We start from the raw sequence: 14,091 nt of genomic DNA, 5'->3' as shown, positions 1-14,091 counted from the left end.
AAAATTTTTTTTTAAGTACATCAGAAGCTGGAAGCCTTCTAAACAACCAGTGAGGCCACTGGATGATCGAAGTGCTAAAGGAGCACTCAAGGACAATAAGGCCATTGCAGAGTCACTAAATGAATTCTTTGCATCGGCCTTCACAGCTGAGGATCTGAGGGAGATTCCCAAACCTGAGCCATTCTTTTTAGGTGACAAATCTGAAAAACTGTCCCAGATTGAGATGTCCTTAGAGGAAGTTTTGGAACAAATTGATAAACTTAATAGTAATAACTCACCAGGACCAGATGGCATTGACCCAAGAGTTCTGAAGGAACTCAAATGTGAAATTGCAAAACTACTAACTGTATTCTGTAACCTGTCATTTAAATTAGCTTCTGTATCAATGACCGGAGGATAGCTAATGTGACACCAATTTTTAAAAAGGGCTCCAAAGGTGATCCCAGCAATTACAGGCCGGTAAGCCTGACTTCAGTACTGGGTAAACTGGTTGAAACTACAGTAAAGAACAAAATTGTCAGACATATAGATGAACATAATTTGTTGGAGAAGAGTCAACATGTTTTTTGTAAAGTGAAATCATGCCTCATCAATCTACTAGAACTCTTTGAGGAGGTCAACAAGCATGTAGACGAGAGGGATCCAGTGGATATAGTGTACTTAGATTTTCAAAAAGCCTTTGACAAGGTCCCTCACCAAAGGCCTCCAAAAGGTAAGCTGTCATGGGACAACAGGGAAAGTCCTCTTATGGATTGGTAACTGGTTAAAAGATAGGAAACAAAGGATAGGAATAGATGGTCAGTTTTCAGAATGGAGAGAGATAAATAGTGGTGTCCTCCAGGCATCTGTACTAGGACCAGTCTTATTCAAAATATTCATAAATGATCTGGAAAAAGGGGTAAACAGTGAGGTGGCAAAATTTGCGGATGATAGAAAACTACTCAAGTTAGTTAAGTCCAAAGCAGACTGTTAAGGATTAAAAAGGGATCTCACAAAACTGGGTGACTGGGTAACAAAATGGTAGATGAAATTCAATGTTGATAAATGCAAAGTAATGCACATTGGAAAACACAATCCAACTGTACGTATAAAATGATGGACTCTAAATTAGCTGTTGCCACTCAAGAAAGAGATCTTGGGAGTCATTGTGGATCATTCTCTGAAAACATCCACCCAATGTGCAGCAGCAGCCAAAAAAGCAAACAGAATGTTGGGAATCATTAAGAAAGGGATAGATAATAGGACAGAAAATATCATATTGCCTCTATATAAATCCATGATACACCCCCATCTTGAATACTGCATGTAGATGTGGTCGCTCCATCTCAAAAAAGATATACTGGAATTGGAAAAGGTTCAGAAAAGGGCAACAAAAATGATTAGGGGTATAGAATGGCTGCCATATGAGGAGAGATTCACAAGACTGGGACTTTCCAGCTTGGAAAAGTGACACCTAAGGGAGAATATGATAGAGGTTTATAAAATCATGACTGGTGCGGAGAAAGTAAATAGGAACCGTTATTTACTCCCCCTCATAATACAAGAACTAGGGGTCACCAAATGAAATTAATAGGAAGCAGGTTTAAAACAAAGAAAAGGAAGTATTTTTCCACACAACTCACAGTCAACCTGTAGAATTCCTTGCTAGAGGATGTTGTGAAGGCCAAGACTATAACAGGGTTCAAAAAAGAACTAGATAAGTTCATGGAGGATACGTCCATCAATGGGCATGCTTCAGAGATGTCTGCAAAGAAGCTGCCACAACTTCACCAGAACCAAGAAGATCAAGGAAAAGGGAATGGATACAGCTACGTAAATGGAAATTGACTGAGGAAAGAAAAGCCCCCCCAAAAAAGAGGCAAGTACAGGTGACCCAAGAAGAACACCCCCTATTGCAATGGCAGTATATAGAGAAAGAGAAAGTAGTAAAGATGTTATGTTGGAAAGACAAAAGAGAATGGCATGATTAAAAAAGTTTCAGAAGCCAAAGAAGCGTCAGTGAGAGTTGACTAAGTAACTGTTTCAGGTACGTAAGTAATTTTTATCCCGGTTCCAGAGTCAGAATTATATCGTAAAAGTGAAAGATGGAAGATTGTTAACAAAAGAAGCAGAACAAAAGGAGCGATAGCAAGAACATCGGACAGGTTTCAGAGTGGTAGCCATGTTAGTCTGTATCAGCAAAAAGAATAAGGAGTACCTGTGGCACCTTAGAGACTAACAAATTTATATGAGCATAAGCTTTCGTGGGTTAAAATCCACTTCATCAGATGTATGCAGTAGAAAAAACATTAGATAGATAGACAGACAGACAGAGATCATGAAACAATGGGTGTTGCCATACCCACTATAACGAGAGTGATCAGTTAAGGTGAGCTATTATCAGCAGGAGGGGCAAAAAAGCTTTTGTAGTGATAATCAGGATGGCCCATTTCCAACAGTTGACAAGAAGGTGTGAGTAACAGTAGGGGGAAAAATAAGCATGGGGAAATAGTTTTACTTTATGTAATGACACATCCACTCCCAGTCTTTATTCAAGCCAAAGTTAATGGTATCCAGTTTGCAAATTAATTCCAATTCAGCAGTTTCTCGTTGGAATCTGTTTTTAAAGTTTTTTTGTTGTAGTATTACGACTTTTAGGACTGTAATCGAGTGACCAGGGAGATTGAAGTGTTCTCCGACTGGTTTTTGAATAAAGAAAAGGAGTACTTGTGGCACCTTAGAGACTAACCAATTTATTTGAGCATGAGCTTTCGTGAATGTTTTAATGTTTTGAATGTTATAATTGTTGACATCTGATTTGTGTCCATTTAATCTTTTAGGTAGAGACTGGCCAAACTGGACAATGTACATTGCTGGCACAATGCCCCTCTGCCATGTACATATATATATCTTCCTACTGTATTTTCCACTGCATGCATCCGATGAAGTGGGTTTTAGCCCATGAAAGCTTATGCTCAAATAAATTTGTAAGTCTCTAAAGTGCCACAAGAACATCTGAAGTACTCAACCAACAATTCCAGTTGGTGGATGCAAAGAAGGTGAAGAATTAAACATTTCACTGTTAGAAATTTCAGAAGCAGAAACAGAGAAAGAAATTAAGCAGCTCAAAAACAGCAAAGCATCTTGTCAAGATAAGATTACTGCTGAAGAGCTTTAAGTTGGAGAGAATGTGGCTGTACATGAACTTTGTAATATAGCATTTGAGAGAAAGAACATTGCCTAGTGGGCTGGAAGAAATGTATCATCTATAAGTTATCAAAGAAAGGCAACCAACTCATGTGTGACAACTGGTGAGGAATAATATTACTTCTAGAACCTGGAAAACTGTTCTCCAGTATACTATTGAACAGAATCAAAAGTAGTCATAAATGAAAAACTGCATAATGAGCAAGCAGGCTTTAAACTGAAAAGACTGTGTGAAGATCACATCATTGCCCTGAGACAATTGATTGCAAAGGGCTTGCCTACCAGAGAGGATTATTCTTAAACGTCATAGATTTAATCAAGACTTTTGAGTGAATTCATAGAGAGTCACCATGGAGAAACAACCTGCGCTTCCTAGAGAAACAGAATCACTAGTCAAGAAGCTGTATGAAGGTTCAAAATGATATGTAAGGACAGAGAGTGGAGAGACCAATTGGTTCGATATCATCACTGGAACGGCAGCAAAGATTGCATCTTACAACCCCTTCTTTTCTGTATTGACAGATCATGAGATGCGAGGAGCAACATCAAAGGAAGATACAGAAGTTATGTGGAGTAGAGGAAAACTTTAAGATCTTGACTTCGCAGATGGCAGTGTTCTGTTGGACACAAATGATGATGCCATGAAAAACACCACTATCAATGTCAAATGTGAGGCTGCCAAAACAGAATTAAGAATCAACCAAAAGAAAATTAAATTCATGATCATTGAAAGAGGAGTCAGCAATGATGGTAACTATGTGATTGATAGTGATAAATATGGTATGGTTAACAAGGTGTATATTTTGGAAGCACAATCAGTGCTGCTGGCCAACTCAATTAGGAGTTGGAAACAAGGATTGGGAATGCAAGTGGAGTTTTGTTGAGATTGGCAAATATTTGGAAAACTGCAGAGATTCACACAAGAACCAAGATAAAGTTCTATAATGTCACCGAGTTATATGCTTTGGAAACTTGGCAAATGCTACAAGCCAACAACAGAAAACTTAACGCATTGCATCACAGATACTTGTGGAGAATACTTGGTGTTCATTGGTAGGATAAAGTAACTATCATGTGTTGGATCGGCCAACAGACTGCAGAGAGACAATAATTCAAGAGAGAAGGCTAAAGTAGTTTGGGAATGTTGTACAGATGCCAAAAAACCATATTCCTAGACAAGCCCTTGACTGGACACCACTTGGTAGAAGATGGGAAAAAGCTCAACAGATAACATATAAGAAAATAATTGAAAAACATGTCTCTGTCATGGAAGTAGACTACAATTAAACAACAAACATTGCACTAGACAGGTGGAAACACTGGGGTGTCTTACTGGGTTGCACAAGAGCCTCTAATAATAATAAATATAATCAGTGTTTCATTCACAGAAGTATTTCTGAGTAAGCTATAGCTCGCACAGATGTCTTACTGTCTATAAGCAGAGGTACAAAAGCTTTTGTAGTGCAATAACTTGAAATATTTCTGAATTGATTCTTGGTCCTGTTCAGTAGCTGGTCTCAGTGGCAGTCCATGCTGTACATTTAAGGAAGGAATTCTTAGATCTTCCATTGCTTTGCATCAGAAAAGTTATCAGATTCCAAAAATGTTATTAGCAGCTTATTTCAGGGGGGCTGAATATTAGTAATCCCTTGACTAAATGACTCAGTGACTTGCTTTTCTTTTATCACATTCAGTCCCATTGTTCATGAAATCATTGACAAGCATGAGTTGATTACATTATCCTAATTGCTTATGAGAGTCTTTCACCTTCTCTCTCTTTAATTCTACTTTCCTTTGCAAGATTTCTAAAAGTAAAATCAGATGCTGCATGTAGCTCTTAGAGCACTTTGAAATATTGGTTCTTAAATCAGAAATATTGCTCTCTGGACAAAACTTCCAATAAGGCTCCAAAAGGGCAGAATGTTGACAGAAAGTAACACCCACAACACACATGCTTTGAAAGTTGCCACGGATAGGACTCAAACTCACAGTACTTTGCGTGCTGGTCAGGTTCAATGGCCATAGCATATCACAGTGAGCCCACTCAGTTACTGGCATCAGGCTGTCTGCAAAGTCTCTAATTTGCAACAGAGACCCAGTCTTGCTGCACATGCACGTTTCACTCTCATTGGCAGATCAGTTTACCTTAAGCTGAGCTGGAGTTACAAACTTAACCCTCAATGGCTTTTGAAATATTGCTTCCCCAAAAGGTCAGCAGGTGTCATGCATTAGCTAAATAGATAAATCGTGAGTGAGTGAAATTAGTTTGGGGAGGATCAGAAGTACAGTTTGAACCATAGCTACGTGCAAAAAAAAGTTAGAAAAAGCAGGTTATACTGTAAACATTTTTTTTTTAGGAGGACTATATCTGGGAAACTCCTTGCTCAAGTTACCCCAAATTTGCACCTTTCATCTTACCCCACATCCCCATGAGACACAGCAAATTTCAAGACAGTCCAATTAAGCATATGGATTTTAAAGCACTTAGAATAGTAAAGCACTCTCAACCTTACTTAGAGCCACATGCTATAATGTTATCAAAGTATAAGGAAAAAATGTAAAGGAATTGACAAGCAAGTATTTTCCATAACGCAAACTTTGATGCGAGATAAACCCTTACCTGAGAAAGGTACATCTCTCAGAACAGTGGGGCTCCACCCCCTCCAGAGCGAACGCCAACCATCTTTGGCCACTGTATTATTGATGTATATACGTAGTTGCTTGTAAGATAATTGGCGAGACTGCATTTTAGTTCTGATCAACTCCAGTGGACTTATTACAGTTAATGAACCCACTGAAAATGAGAAAAGATTAAGGTTCATTAGTAAGACTTAAAAACAGTCAATTATGTTAATAGAACAATTTCCCAAACACTAAAAATAATCCAACTTTTCTCCCACCCTATATTTTTCGCTCCTTTCAGCCAAAAGATCAGAGGCTATGTCTTCATAGAGACCTAGGCCTGATCTACACATAAAACTTAGGTTGACCTAACTGTATTGCTCAGGGCTGTGAAAAATTTTGTGCTCTGTACAATATAGTTAGGTCCACCCAAATCCAGTGTAGACATAGCAGCTCTGCCGATGGAGGAATTCTTCTATCAACTTCTATCACCATCTCTTAGAGAGGTGGATTATCTGTAAAGTCAGAAAAACCCCTTCTATCAATCTAGGAAGCATTAACACTACAGCGCTACAGCAGCAAAGTTGCAGCACCATAGCTGTGTCACTAGGGTGTAGAAATACCCCCAGTGTGTGACAAACTGTACTAGTTTGCCGCACACCAGCTGGCTATGTGGACAATGCTACCACATACTAAAAGTTCCAGAATGCACACTATAAAACTTTTAGTGCATGGTAGCAGAGTCCCCATAGCCAGTTAGCGTGTGACTAACTAGTGAGCTGTACATTCAACCATGGCTTGCTGCATGCTAGTACCTGGTCTACACTACAAACTTAGGTTGACGTAAGTTGCCTTTGGTCGTCCTGTTAGTGCATGTATCTACACTGAAATTTGTCTCTGGCCAACGTATGCGCCCTGTTATAGTGACTTAGTAAAACCATGTCCCAGAACTGCCTTGAGTGATGGTAGACCTACTGAGATCAACACAGTGAGAGTGCAGACACTATGTGACCTATGTCAACCCTAACAGTTCTCCAGCAGTTGGCCTGCAATGCCCAACAGTGACCACTCTGGTCACAATTATGAATTGCACTGCCACGGAAACCACAAGCCACCACCATCCTTTAAAACAACCCCATATTTTTGAAATGCCTTTTCCTGATTGCCCAAATTCACAAGCACGCCTAGCAGCTCTCCCTCGTTGTGTGCAACTGCCCAACCAACCATAACAGCTCTACACACTAGACACGCTTTTGCTGGGAGTAGACAGCAGGTACTGGGCCCCCTGGGCCTGTGGGGAGAAGAGGCTGTACAAGCACAGCTACAGACCAGCCATAGAAGCGTGGACATCTCTGAAAGATTGCACAGCGGTTGCAAGCAAAGGGGTATGAGAGGGATCAGCAGCAATGACACATGAAAGAGAAAGAACTGCTGTAGAAGTACCACAAGGCCAGGGAGGCTAACCATCAATCTGGTGTGGAGCTGCAGACCGGTCTCTTTTACAATGAGCTGCATACCATGAGTGGCAGAGACTGCACCAGTACCTTGTAGACTACTGTAGATACCCTGCTGGAGCCAGAGTGCCCTACATGAACAGTGAGAAGGAGGAGAAAAAGGAGGAAGAGCGGGAAATCATGGGGAGAGGTGTGTCTAGCCATGCCAGGACCTGTTCAAGACTCGACCATAGTCTAGCCAGTCCCACCAGCCGAGTATGGATGAGTCTGATGAAGGGCAAGGAACCCTGGGTAAGTGTGTGCATGCATTTTTTCTTACAGTGTTTAAATGTAAAGATGGTGCCCAGCTCAGCCCCAAGTTAACAAGACACAGGTATCGACTTTTCATTATTTTACTCCTATGAGAAAAGGTAGTGGTATAACAAACAGAGGTAGAGCTGGCATCTGCTTTTCATTCCCCTGTTGAGTTAGATGGGGGAGGGCAAGCACATCTTTTTTTTTATACACATAAGGATGCCCCTTGTATCCTCCTAAGAGATCTTAATGAAATTTTAATAGAGTTACTCTGCAATCCTCTCCAGAAGGTCTCTAGGGATGGCAACCTTTTTTCTTCCTCTGCAACTGTCAAGGTTCCTTCCCCATTCTGAACTCTAGGGTACAGATGTGGGAACCTGCATGAAAACCCCCTAAGCTTATTTTTACCAGCTTAGGTTAAAACTTCCCCAAGGTACAACTATTTTACCTTTTGCCCTTGGACTTTATTGCTGCCACCACCAAACATCTAACAGATATATAACCAGGAAAGAGCTGCTTGGAAACGTCTTTCCCCCCAAAATCCTCCCAAAACCTATACCCCCTTTCCTGGGGAAGGTTTGATAAAAATCCTCACCAATTTGCATAGATGCAAACCCTTGGAACAATAAAAAAGAACAATAAAAACAATAAACAATAAAACAGCAATCAGGTTCTTAAAAGAAGAATTTTAATTGAAGAAAAAGTAAAAGAATCACCTCCGTAAAATCAGGATGGTAAATACCTTACAGGGTAATTATATTCAAAACATAGAGAACCCCTCTAGGCAAAACCTTAAGTTACAAAAAGACACAAAAACAGGAATATACATTCCATTCAGCACAGTTTATTTTCTCAGCCATTTAAAGAAAACAGAATCAAACACATATCTAGCTAGATTACTTATTAAGTTCTAAGACTCCATTCCTGTTCTGTCCCCGGCAAAAGCATCACACAGACAGAAAGAGCCTTTGTTTCTTCCTCCCTCCAGCTTTTGAAAGTATCTTGTCTCCTCATTGGTCATTTTGGTCAGGTGCCAGCGAGGTTATCCTAGCTTATTAACCCTTTACAGGTGAAAGGTTTTTTCCTCTGTCCAGGAGGGATTTTAAAGGTGTTTACCCTTCCCTTTATATTTATGACAGCAGTAGAACACTTCCCCACACTACTCTGTGATTACTTCAGCAGGCACCACTGCAGTAAATAGGCTAGCACAGTGATACATAGATCTCAGTGGTTCAGGAGCCAAATTAGCAATCAACATTACCCAAAAGAACCACAGTAGTGTGAATTTGTTGTTTCATTTACTCTAGTAGTATATATTCATGTTTTAACTGTATGACAAGGAGAAATATTTAGTTTATATTAATCAGGAGGATTAATTTTCAGCGGAGAATTAAACTGATTATTTCAGGTCATCCTAGGAAATTTTTCAAATACTCCTAAGTAAAAGTGCCTGGAGGATAAGTTTTTGCTCACATAAGTCTCTTAAAAATGAGACACTCTCCTAAATGACTTAGGCTGACTTATTGTGCCATATTTATAAAGCTTGACCTGGTAAGAAGTGGCCGCCACTACCAGCCCATACATCGCTGCCTCTTTCCCCCCGCCACAGCAGCGGCCAGAGCCCCGGGCCCTTTTAAATTGCCACCGGAGCCTAAGGCAGTGTGAGCCAGGCAGCACGGATGGGCTGGCTGGGGGAGGCTGACCCCCTCAGCCCCGCCCCCTTTCTACCCAAGGCCCCGCACCTTCTGCCCGAGGCCCTGCATCTTCTGGGGCCCAAAGCCAGGTTCCCATACCGGTAAGTCTTCTGTGTTACTTTCACCCCTGGCCTGACCTCAAAGTTAAATATTTTCCCCCTGATTCTTTCTTTATATAGAAAAGCAGCCTTTAACACAAAGATTTTGATAGAGGCTCATGGATTCCGCATATTTATTTTTTATGCAAATGTTTTAAGAGATAATAATAAATTTAGGCCTTAACAATTCAGATTTCATTTTAAACAAGTTTATTTTTAAAAAGAAACAATTATAATTTAAACAACAAAAGGAAAAAAATCTCGATTTAAATAAAAAAAATCAATTTTTTTGATACTTTCAAAAAGAATAATTCATTTGTATTCACCCTGCTGAAAAGTGCCACACAGGTTGGCAGGTTTTTAAAAAATGCACACACAAAAATATGGGATATGGATGGACCAAGTTGCTCGATGGGAACTTGATCCTTAGCTCCCAGAGGTCTCTACCACTCATTTCTTCCCTATAATACATTGCTACCATTTTCCAAAAGGCACTGAGCCAGATGGTGGCGTATGGCAGGCTGGGATAACTACTTGTGGTGCACTGCACTTTGCATAAACACGACCACCCCTGGTCAGTACGTGTAGCACTGCAAGAAACCAAGTATGCAGGAGCATGAAGGATATACTAATTTTGGTGATTGCATGCCTTTGTAACTTGTGTCAACCAAAGATTGAACTGTAGACATGGCCTAAGTCTTCACAAAGACAAGCCCTAACTCTCCCACAATTGTTGCCTAACACCTTGTCTATGCTAGAAAAGGTTTACTGATATATTTAATAATGGCACACAGTCCTAGTAAAGAATAGCTTATACCAACAGAATAATTCTTTTGCCAGTATAACTTATACCAGTTCCCCGAACAAAAGTATGTTGCGGGGGTGGGGGGAATCACATTCGATTGACATAGATATGCTGGCACAAGTTTTACGTGTGGACCAGGCCTAAATAATTTCTGTTGTACAACCTTCCTTCCTGGTGAGAATAACTTGATCATACACTTGATCCAAAGGCCTAATTCAAGGTCCAAATGGGTTTAAATGTATTTCTATAAATAAACCTGATTTTTAAAATGTCAATTCTTTCATTAATCTTAAATCTTACTTAAAGGTGACTTGCAATAGGGAAAACATGGGCCTGCCTTTTTTCCCCCCTTTTGCTTCTTTGTGGTGTATAAAAGACAGCTTAATTTTAAATACCTTTTCTATTTGTTTTGTTGCCTTTAGAAATATAAGGAATATCAAGTCTGGCGTTCCATTTGTTGGAAGACTCGGATCTCAGATATGTATACTGAGAGTTCTCTCACCCCTTAACTGAAAGAGCACAGAGTGGGGACTCATTAACAAACAAGCCATTACACTATCATCCAAGCTGATAAGGATATTTCACAGACTTAAGGCTAGAAGGGACCACCAGATCATCTAGTCTGACCTCTTGTACATCACAGGCCACCAACAACCTAACATCTGCACACTAAACCCAACAACTGAAATTAGACCAAAATATTACAGCCCACAGGAAACTAGCTTATGTGCCACAGGCAGAGAACAGTAAGGACCAAGATGCACCAATGCCTGAGGCCCCCGCAGGGACAGGGAAATTATTAAATGAGATACACCCAAACAATCCTGGCATGTGATCCACACTGACATGCTGCAAAGGAAAAAACAAACAAAAACATTCCAAGGTCACTGCCAATCTGACATGGGAGAAATTCCTTTCTAACCCCACACATTGTGATCAGTTACCCTGAGCACGTGAGCAAGAACTAGCCAGCCATGCACCTGAGAGACAGAATGCTCATTACCACCTCACAGCACTGGCTGTCCCTATCCAATGTCCAGACATAGCCATCCCAGATGCTTCAGAGGAAAGAAATTAAAAAACAAAAGAAACCCTCCCAGACTATATGGGTGAACCATGGACTAAAGAAATCCCTTCCTGACCCCTGCAGATTCCTGGCTGAAACCTTGAAGCATGATCTTTTAAGAACATAAGACACATAATCCGGAAGCGAGCCCTAGGGCTGTTGAGCCCTCCTCCCTATCACCACAAGCAACCCCATCATAGAATTACAGTCATAAATTGGACCAGCTCTCTCTTAAAACTAATTGAGTTGTTCATTCCCACAAATCTTATTGGGAAGTGGTTTCAAAACCTTACCCTACTGTCATGGTTACAAACCTTCTTCTAATTTCCAGACTGAATTTGTTCCTGGCCAGTTTATACCATTTGTTCTTGCGTAAACATTGTCCTTTAGCTTAAATAATTATTCACTCTTCCTGATCTTTACCTCCCTAATGAATTTATAGACAGCAATCATACCCTCTATCACAGTGACTCTCAACCAGGGAATGCGTACCTCTGGGGGTACGCAGAGGTTTTCCAGGAAGTACATCAACTCATCTAGATATTTACCTAGTTTTACAACAGGGTACATAAAAAGCTCTAGAGAAGTCAATATAACTAACATTTCATTCAGATAATTACTTGTTTATACTACTCTATATACTTTATACTGAAATATAAGTACAATATTTATATTCCAATTGATTTATTTTATAATCATATGGTAAAAATGAGAAACTAAGCAATTTTTCAGTAATAGTGTGCTGTGACATTTTTATGTCTGATTTTGTAAGCAAGCAGATTTTAAGTGAGGTGTAACTTGGGGATCCGCGAGACAATTCAGATTCCTGAAAGGGGTACAGTAGTCTGGAAAGCTCATCCAGTATCCTCTCATAATATAAGCCCTCCATTCCCCTGATTATCCTAGTAGCTCTTCTCTGCACCTGTTCCAGTTTAAAGTCATCTTTCTTGAACATGGGTGACCAGAACTGTACACAGTATTCCAAATGAGGTCTTATCAGTGCCCTTTACAATGGCATTAATACTTCTCTACATCTACTGGAAATGCCTTGCCTAACATATCCTAGGATTGTATTTGCCTTTTTCATAGCCACATCACATTCGTGGCTTACAGTCATCTTGTGATCAAACCCACACACCCAGGTCTCCCTCCTGTTTTGTCACTTCCAACTAATGAGCACCCAGCGGTAGCAGAAATTCTTATTATTAGCCCTTAAGTGCATGACCTAGCACTGTGTATTATTGAATTTCATTTCATTTCTGTCACTCCAGTCTTCATGGTCATCCAAACGTTCCTCTATTTCGATTCTCCTCTGTATCTCCTCCCAATTTTGTATCATCAGCAAATTTCATTAGTACACTAGTACTCTTTGTGCCAAAGTCATTAATAAAAATATTTTAGAAGATCGGTCCCAAGACTGACCTTGAGGAACTCTGCTAGTAAATATAGGGAGAGGTTAACTCACTGACTCCAACTACTGCGACGATCAAGTCCAATATGTTGTCTCCCAATTGTTTACAGGATGTTTGTTTGACAATCAAAGATCTTTAAACAATTTTAATAAAAATTCAGTACCCTCTCAATCAGCTACCATGTTCTATATCTGTCACAGCCCAATCCTACCAGTTCTGCAGTGTCCCTAAGGACTCCTAGGAAAACAAAGAGAGAGCATTTCTTGTGTAGAAATATGCAGAAAAAAAGTTTAAAAAAAAGTCTAGCTCTTTATATATCATAAAGAAGCAAAAAGGTGCATAAGTTCAAATTATTTTTCCTTTGCTAGTAATCTTTAAAGTAGAGTGTGATCAGTGTTATTTATTGTTTATTAGACAACGAATGAGAATGAAATTAATTTGTCTTTAGCAGCATATGATGGGGTAGCACCATAGACAGGTAATGAAACAGTTAACTAGAGACAGAGAGTAATTAGTAAATCTGGTTGCACCTGGAGGGTGGGCCAGGTCCAACTAAAGGTGAAACCCAGCTGGGGAAGGAGTTGGGTGGTGTGCATAAAGGGAGAAAGCCCAGCTAAGAAGAGGGTGGCCACGAAAAGACTGTAGTCCCTCTCTGGTTACTAAAATGGATGAAAGGCCTAGAAAGAGGTAGAGCTACAGTCAGCCCAGGGAGGCACTGTGGGAAAAAGCCTAACAGAAATCCACAAAAGTAACAAGAAGCCTGAAGCAGCAGACCTTAGCTGCTCACAACAGGGTCCCTAGACTGGAACCCAGAAGAGATGGAGAGCCTTGGTTCCCTTCTGGTCCACTTAAGTAGGTGATGGTGAAACATTCTGACACAAGGGGAGAAGGACTATTGAGTTTGGAATGATAGCAAATTTGCCTTAATATATAAAATAGCTGGAAAAGGAATACTAAAGAAAATGCCATAACATGCAGATAATTTATGACTCACATCTGCTTATGGAGCCTGCAAGAACTGGAATGTGGTCATTGTCTTTTCCTAGTTTAGATATCAAAACTTCACTCAGTTGATCGTAGCTGGTAAAATAAATTACTGTACTTGGAACTGCCATTATTCTAAAATACAAAAACAAAGGAAGTCTATCAATTGTCACAAAGAAAACCAGATGACTCCAACATAATTTAGATCAGTTATCAAGTATAGATTTTTGGGGGGAGGGGGGAGAGTAAATAAAAAGGATAAGCATTTCAACTGTGTTATGGATGAAGGAAAAAACTCATCATGTCCATCTCTTGCAATTCACAAATGTCTACCAAATCTCCATTAACCAACTGTGTGGTAAACATACATGCATACTGGGTTCTTCTTGAACTCAATTATTTTCATAATCTGCCTTGATAGGTTACTCTGAGGTCTTATCAATGCATACAATTTCTTTCAAGTCTGATAGTTTGGG

At 39.9% G+C, this 14,091-nt stretch overlaps 1 protein-coding gene across 4 annotated transcripts in view; it reads right to left on the bottom strand.

The window, feature by feature from the left end:
• SLC25A40 (solute carrier family 25 member 40) overlaps nucleotides 1-14,091 on the bottom strand; it is a 79,798-nt gene that overhangs the window by 38,984 nt on the left and 26,723 nt on the right. For all 4 annotated transcript variants that reach the window (XM_073334076.2, XM_073334075.2, XM_078851791.1 and 1 more), the window contains 2 exons: nucleotides 13,626-13,750; nucleotides 5,807-5,980 (listed from right to left, as the gene is read on the bottom strand). In XM_073334076.2, coding sequence (XP_073190177.1) covers nucleotides 5,807-5,980; nucleotides 13,626-13,750 — 299 coding nt within the window. The remainder of the gene's footprint in view (nucleotides 1-5,806; nucleotides 5,981-13,625; nucleotides 13,751-14,091) is intronic.

Source organism: Lepidochelys kempii, chromosome 2 (assembly GCF_965140285.1).
Source record: "Lepidochelys kempii isolate rLepKem1 chromosome 2, rLepKem1.hap1, whole genome shotgun sequence".
NCBI lineage: Eukaryota > Metazoa > Chordata > Testudines > Cheloniidae > Lepidochelys > Lepidochelys kempii.
The sequence above is the reverse complement of the archived record's forward strand: the minus strand, read 5'-3'. Positions and strand labels throughout refer to the sequence as shown.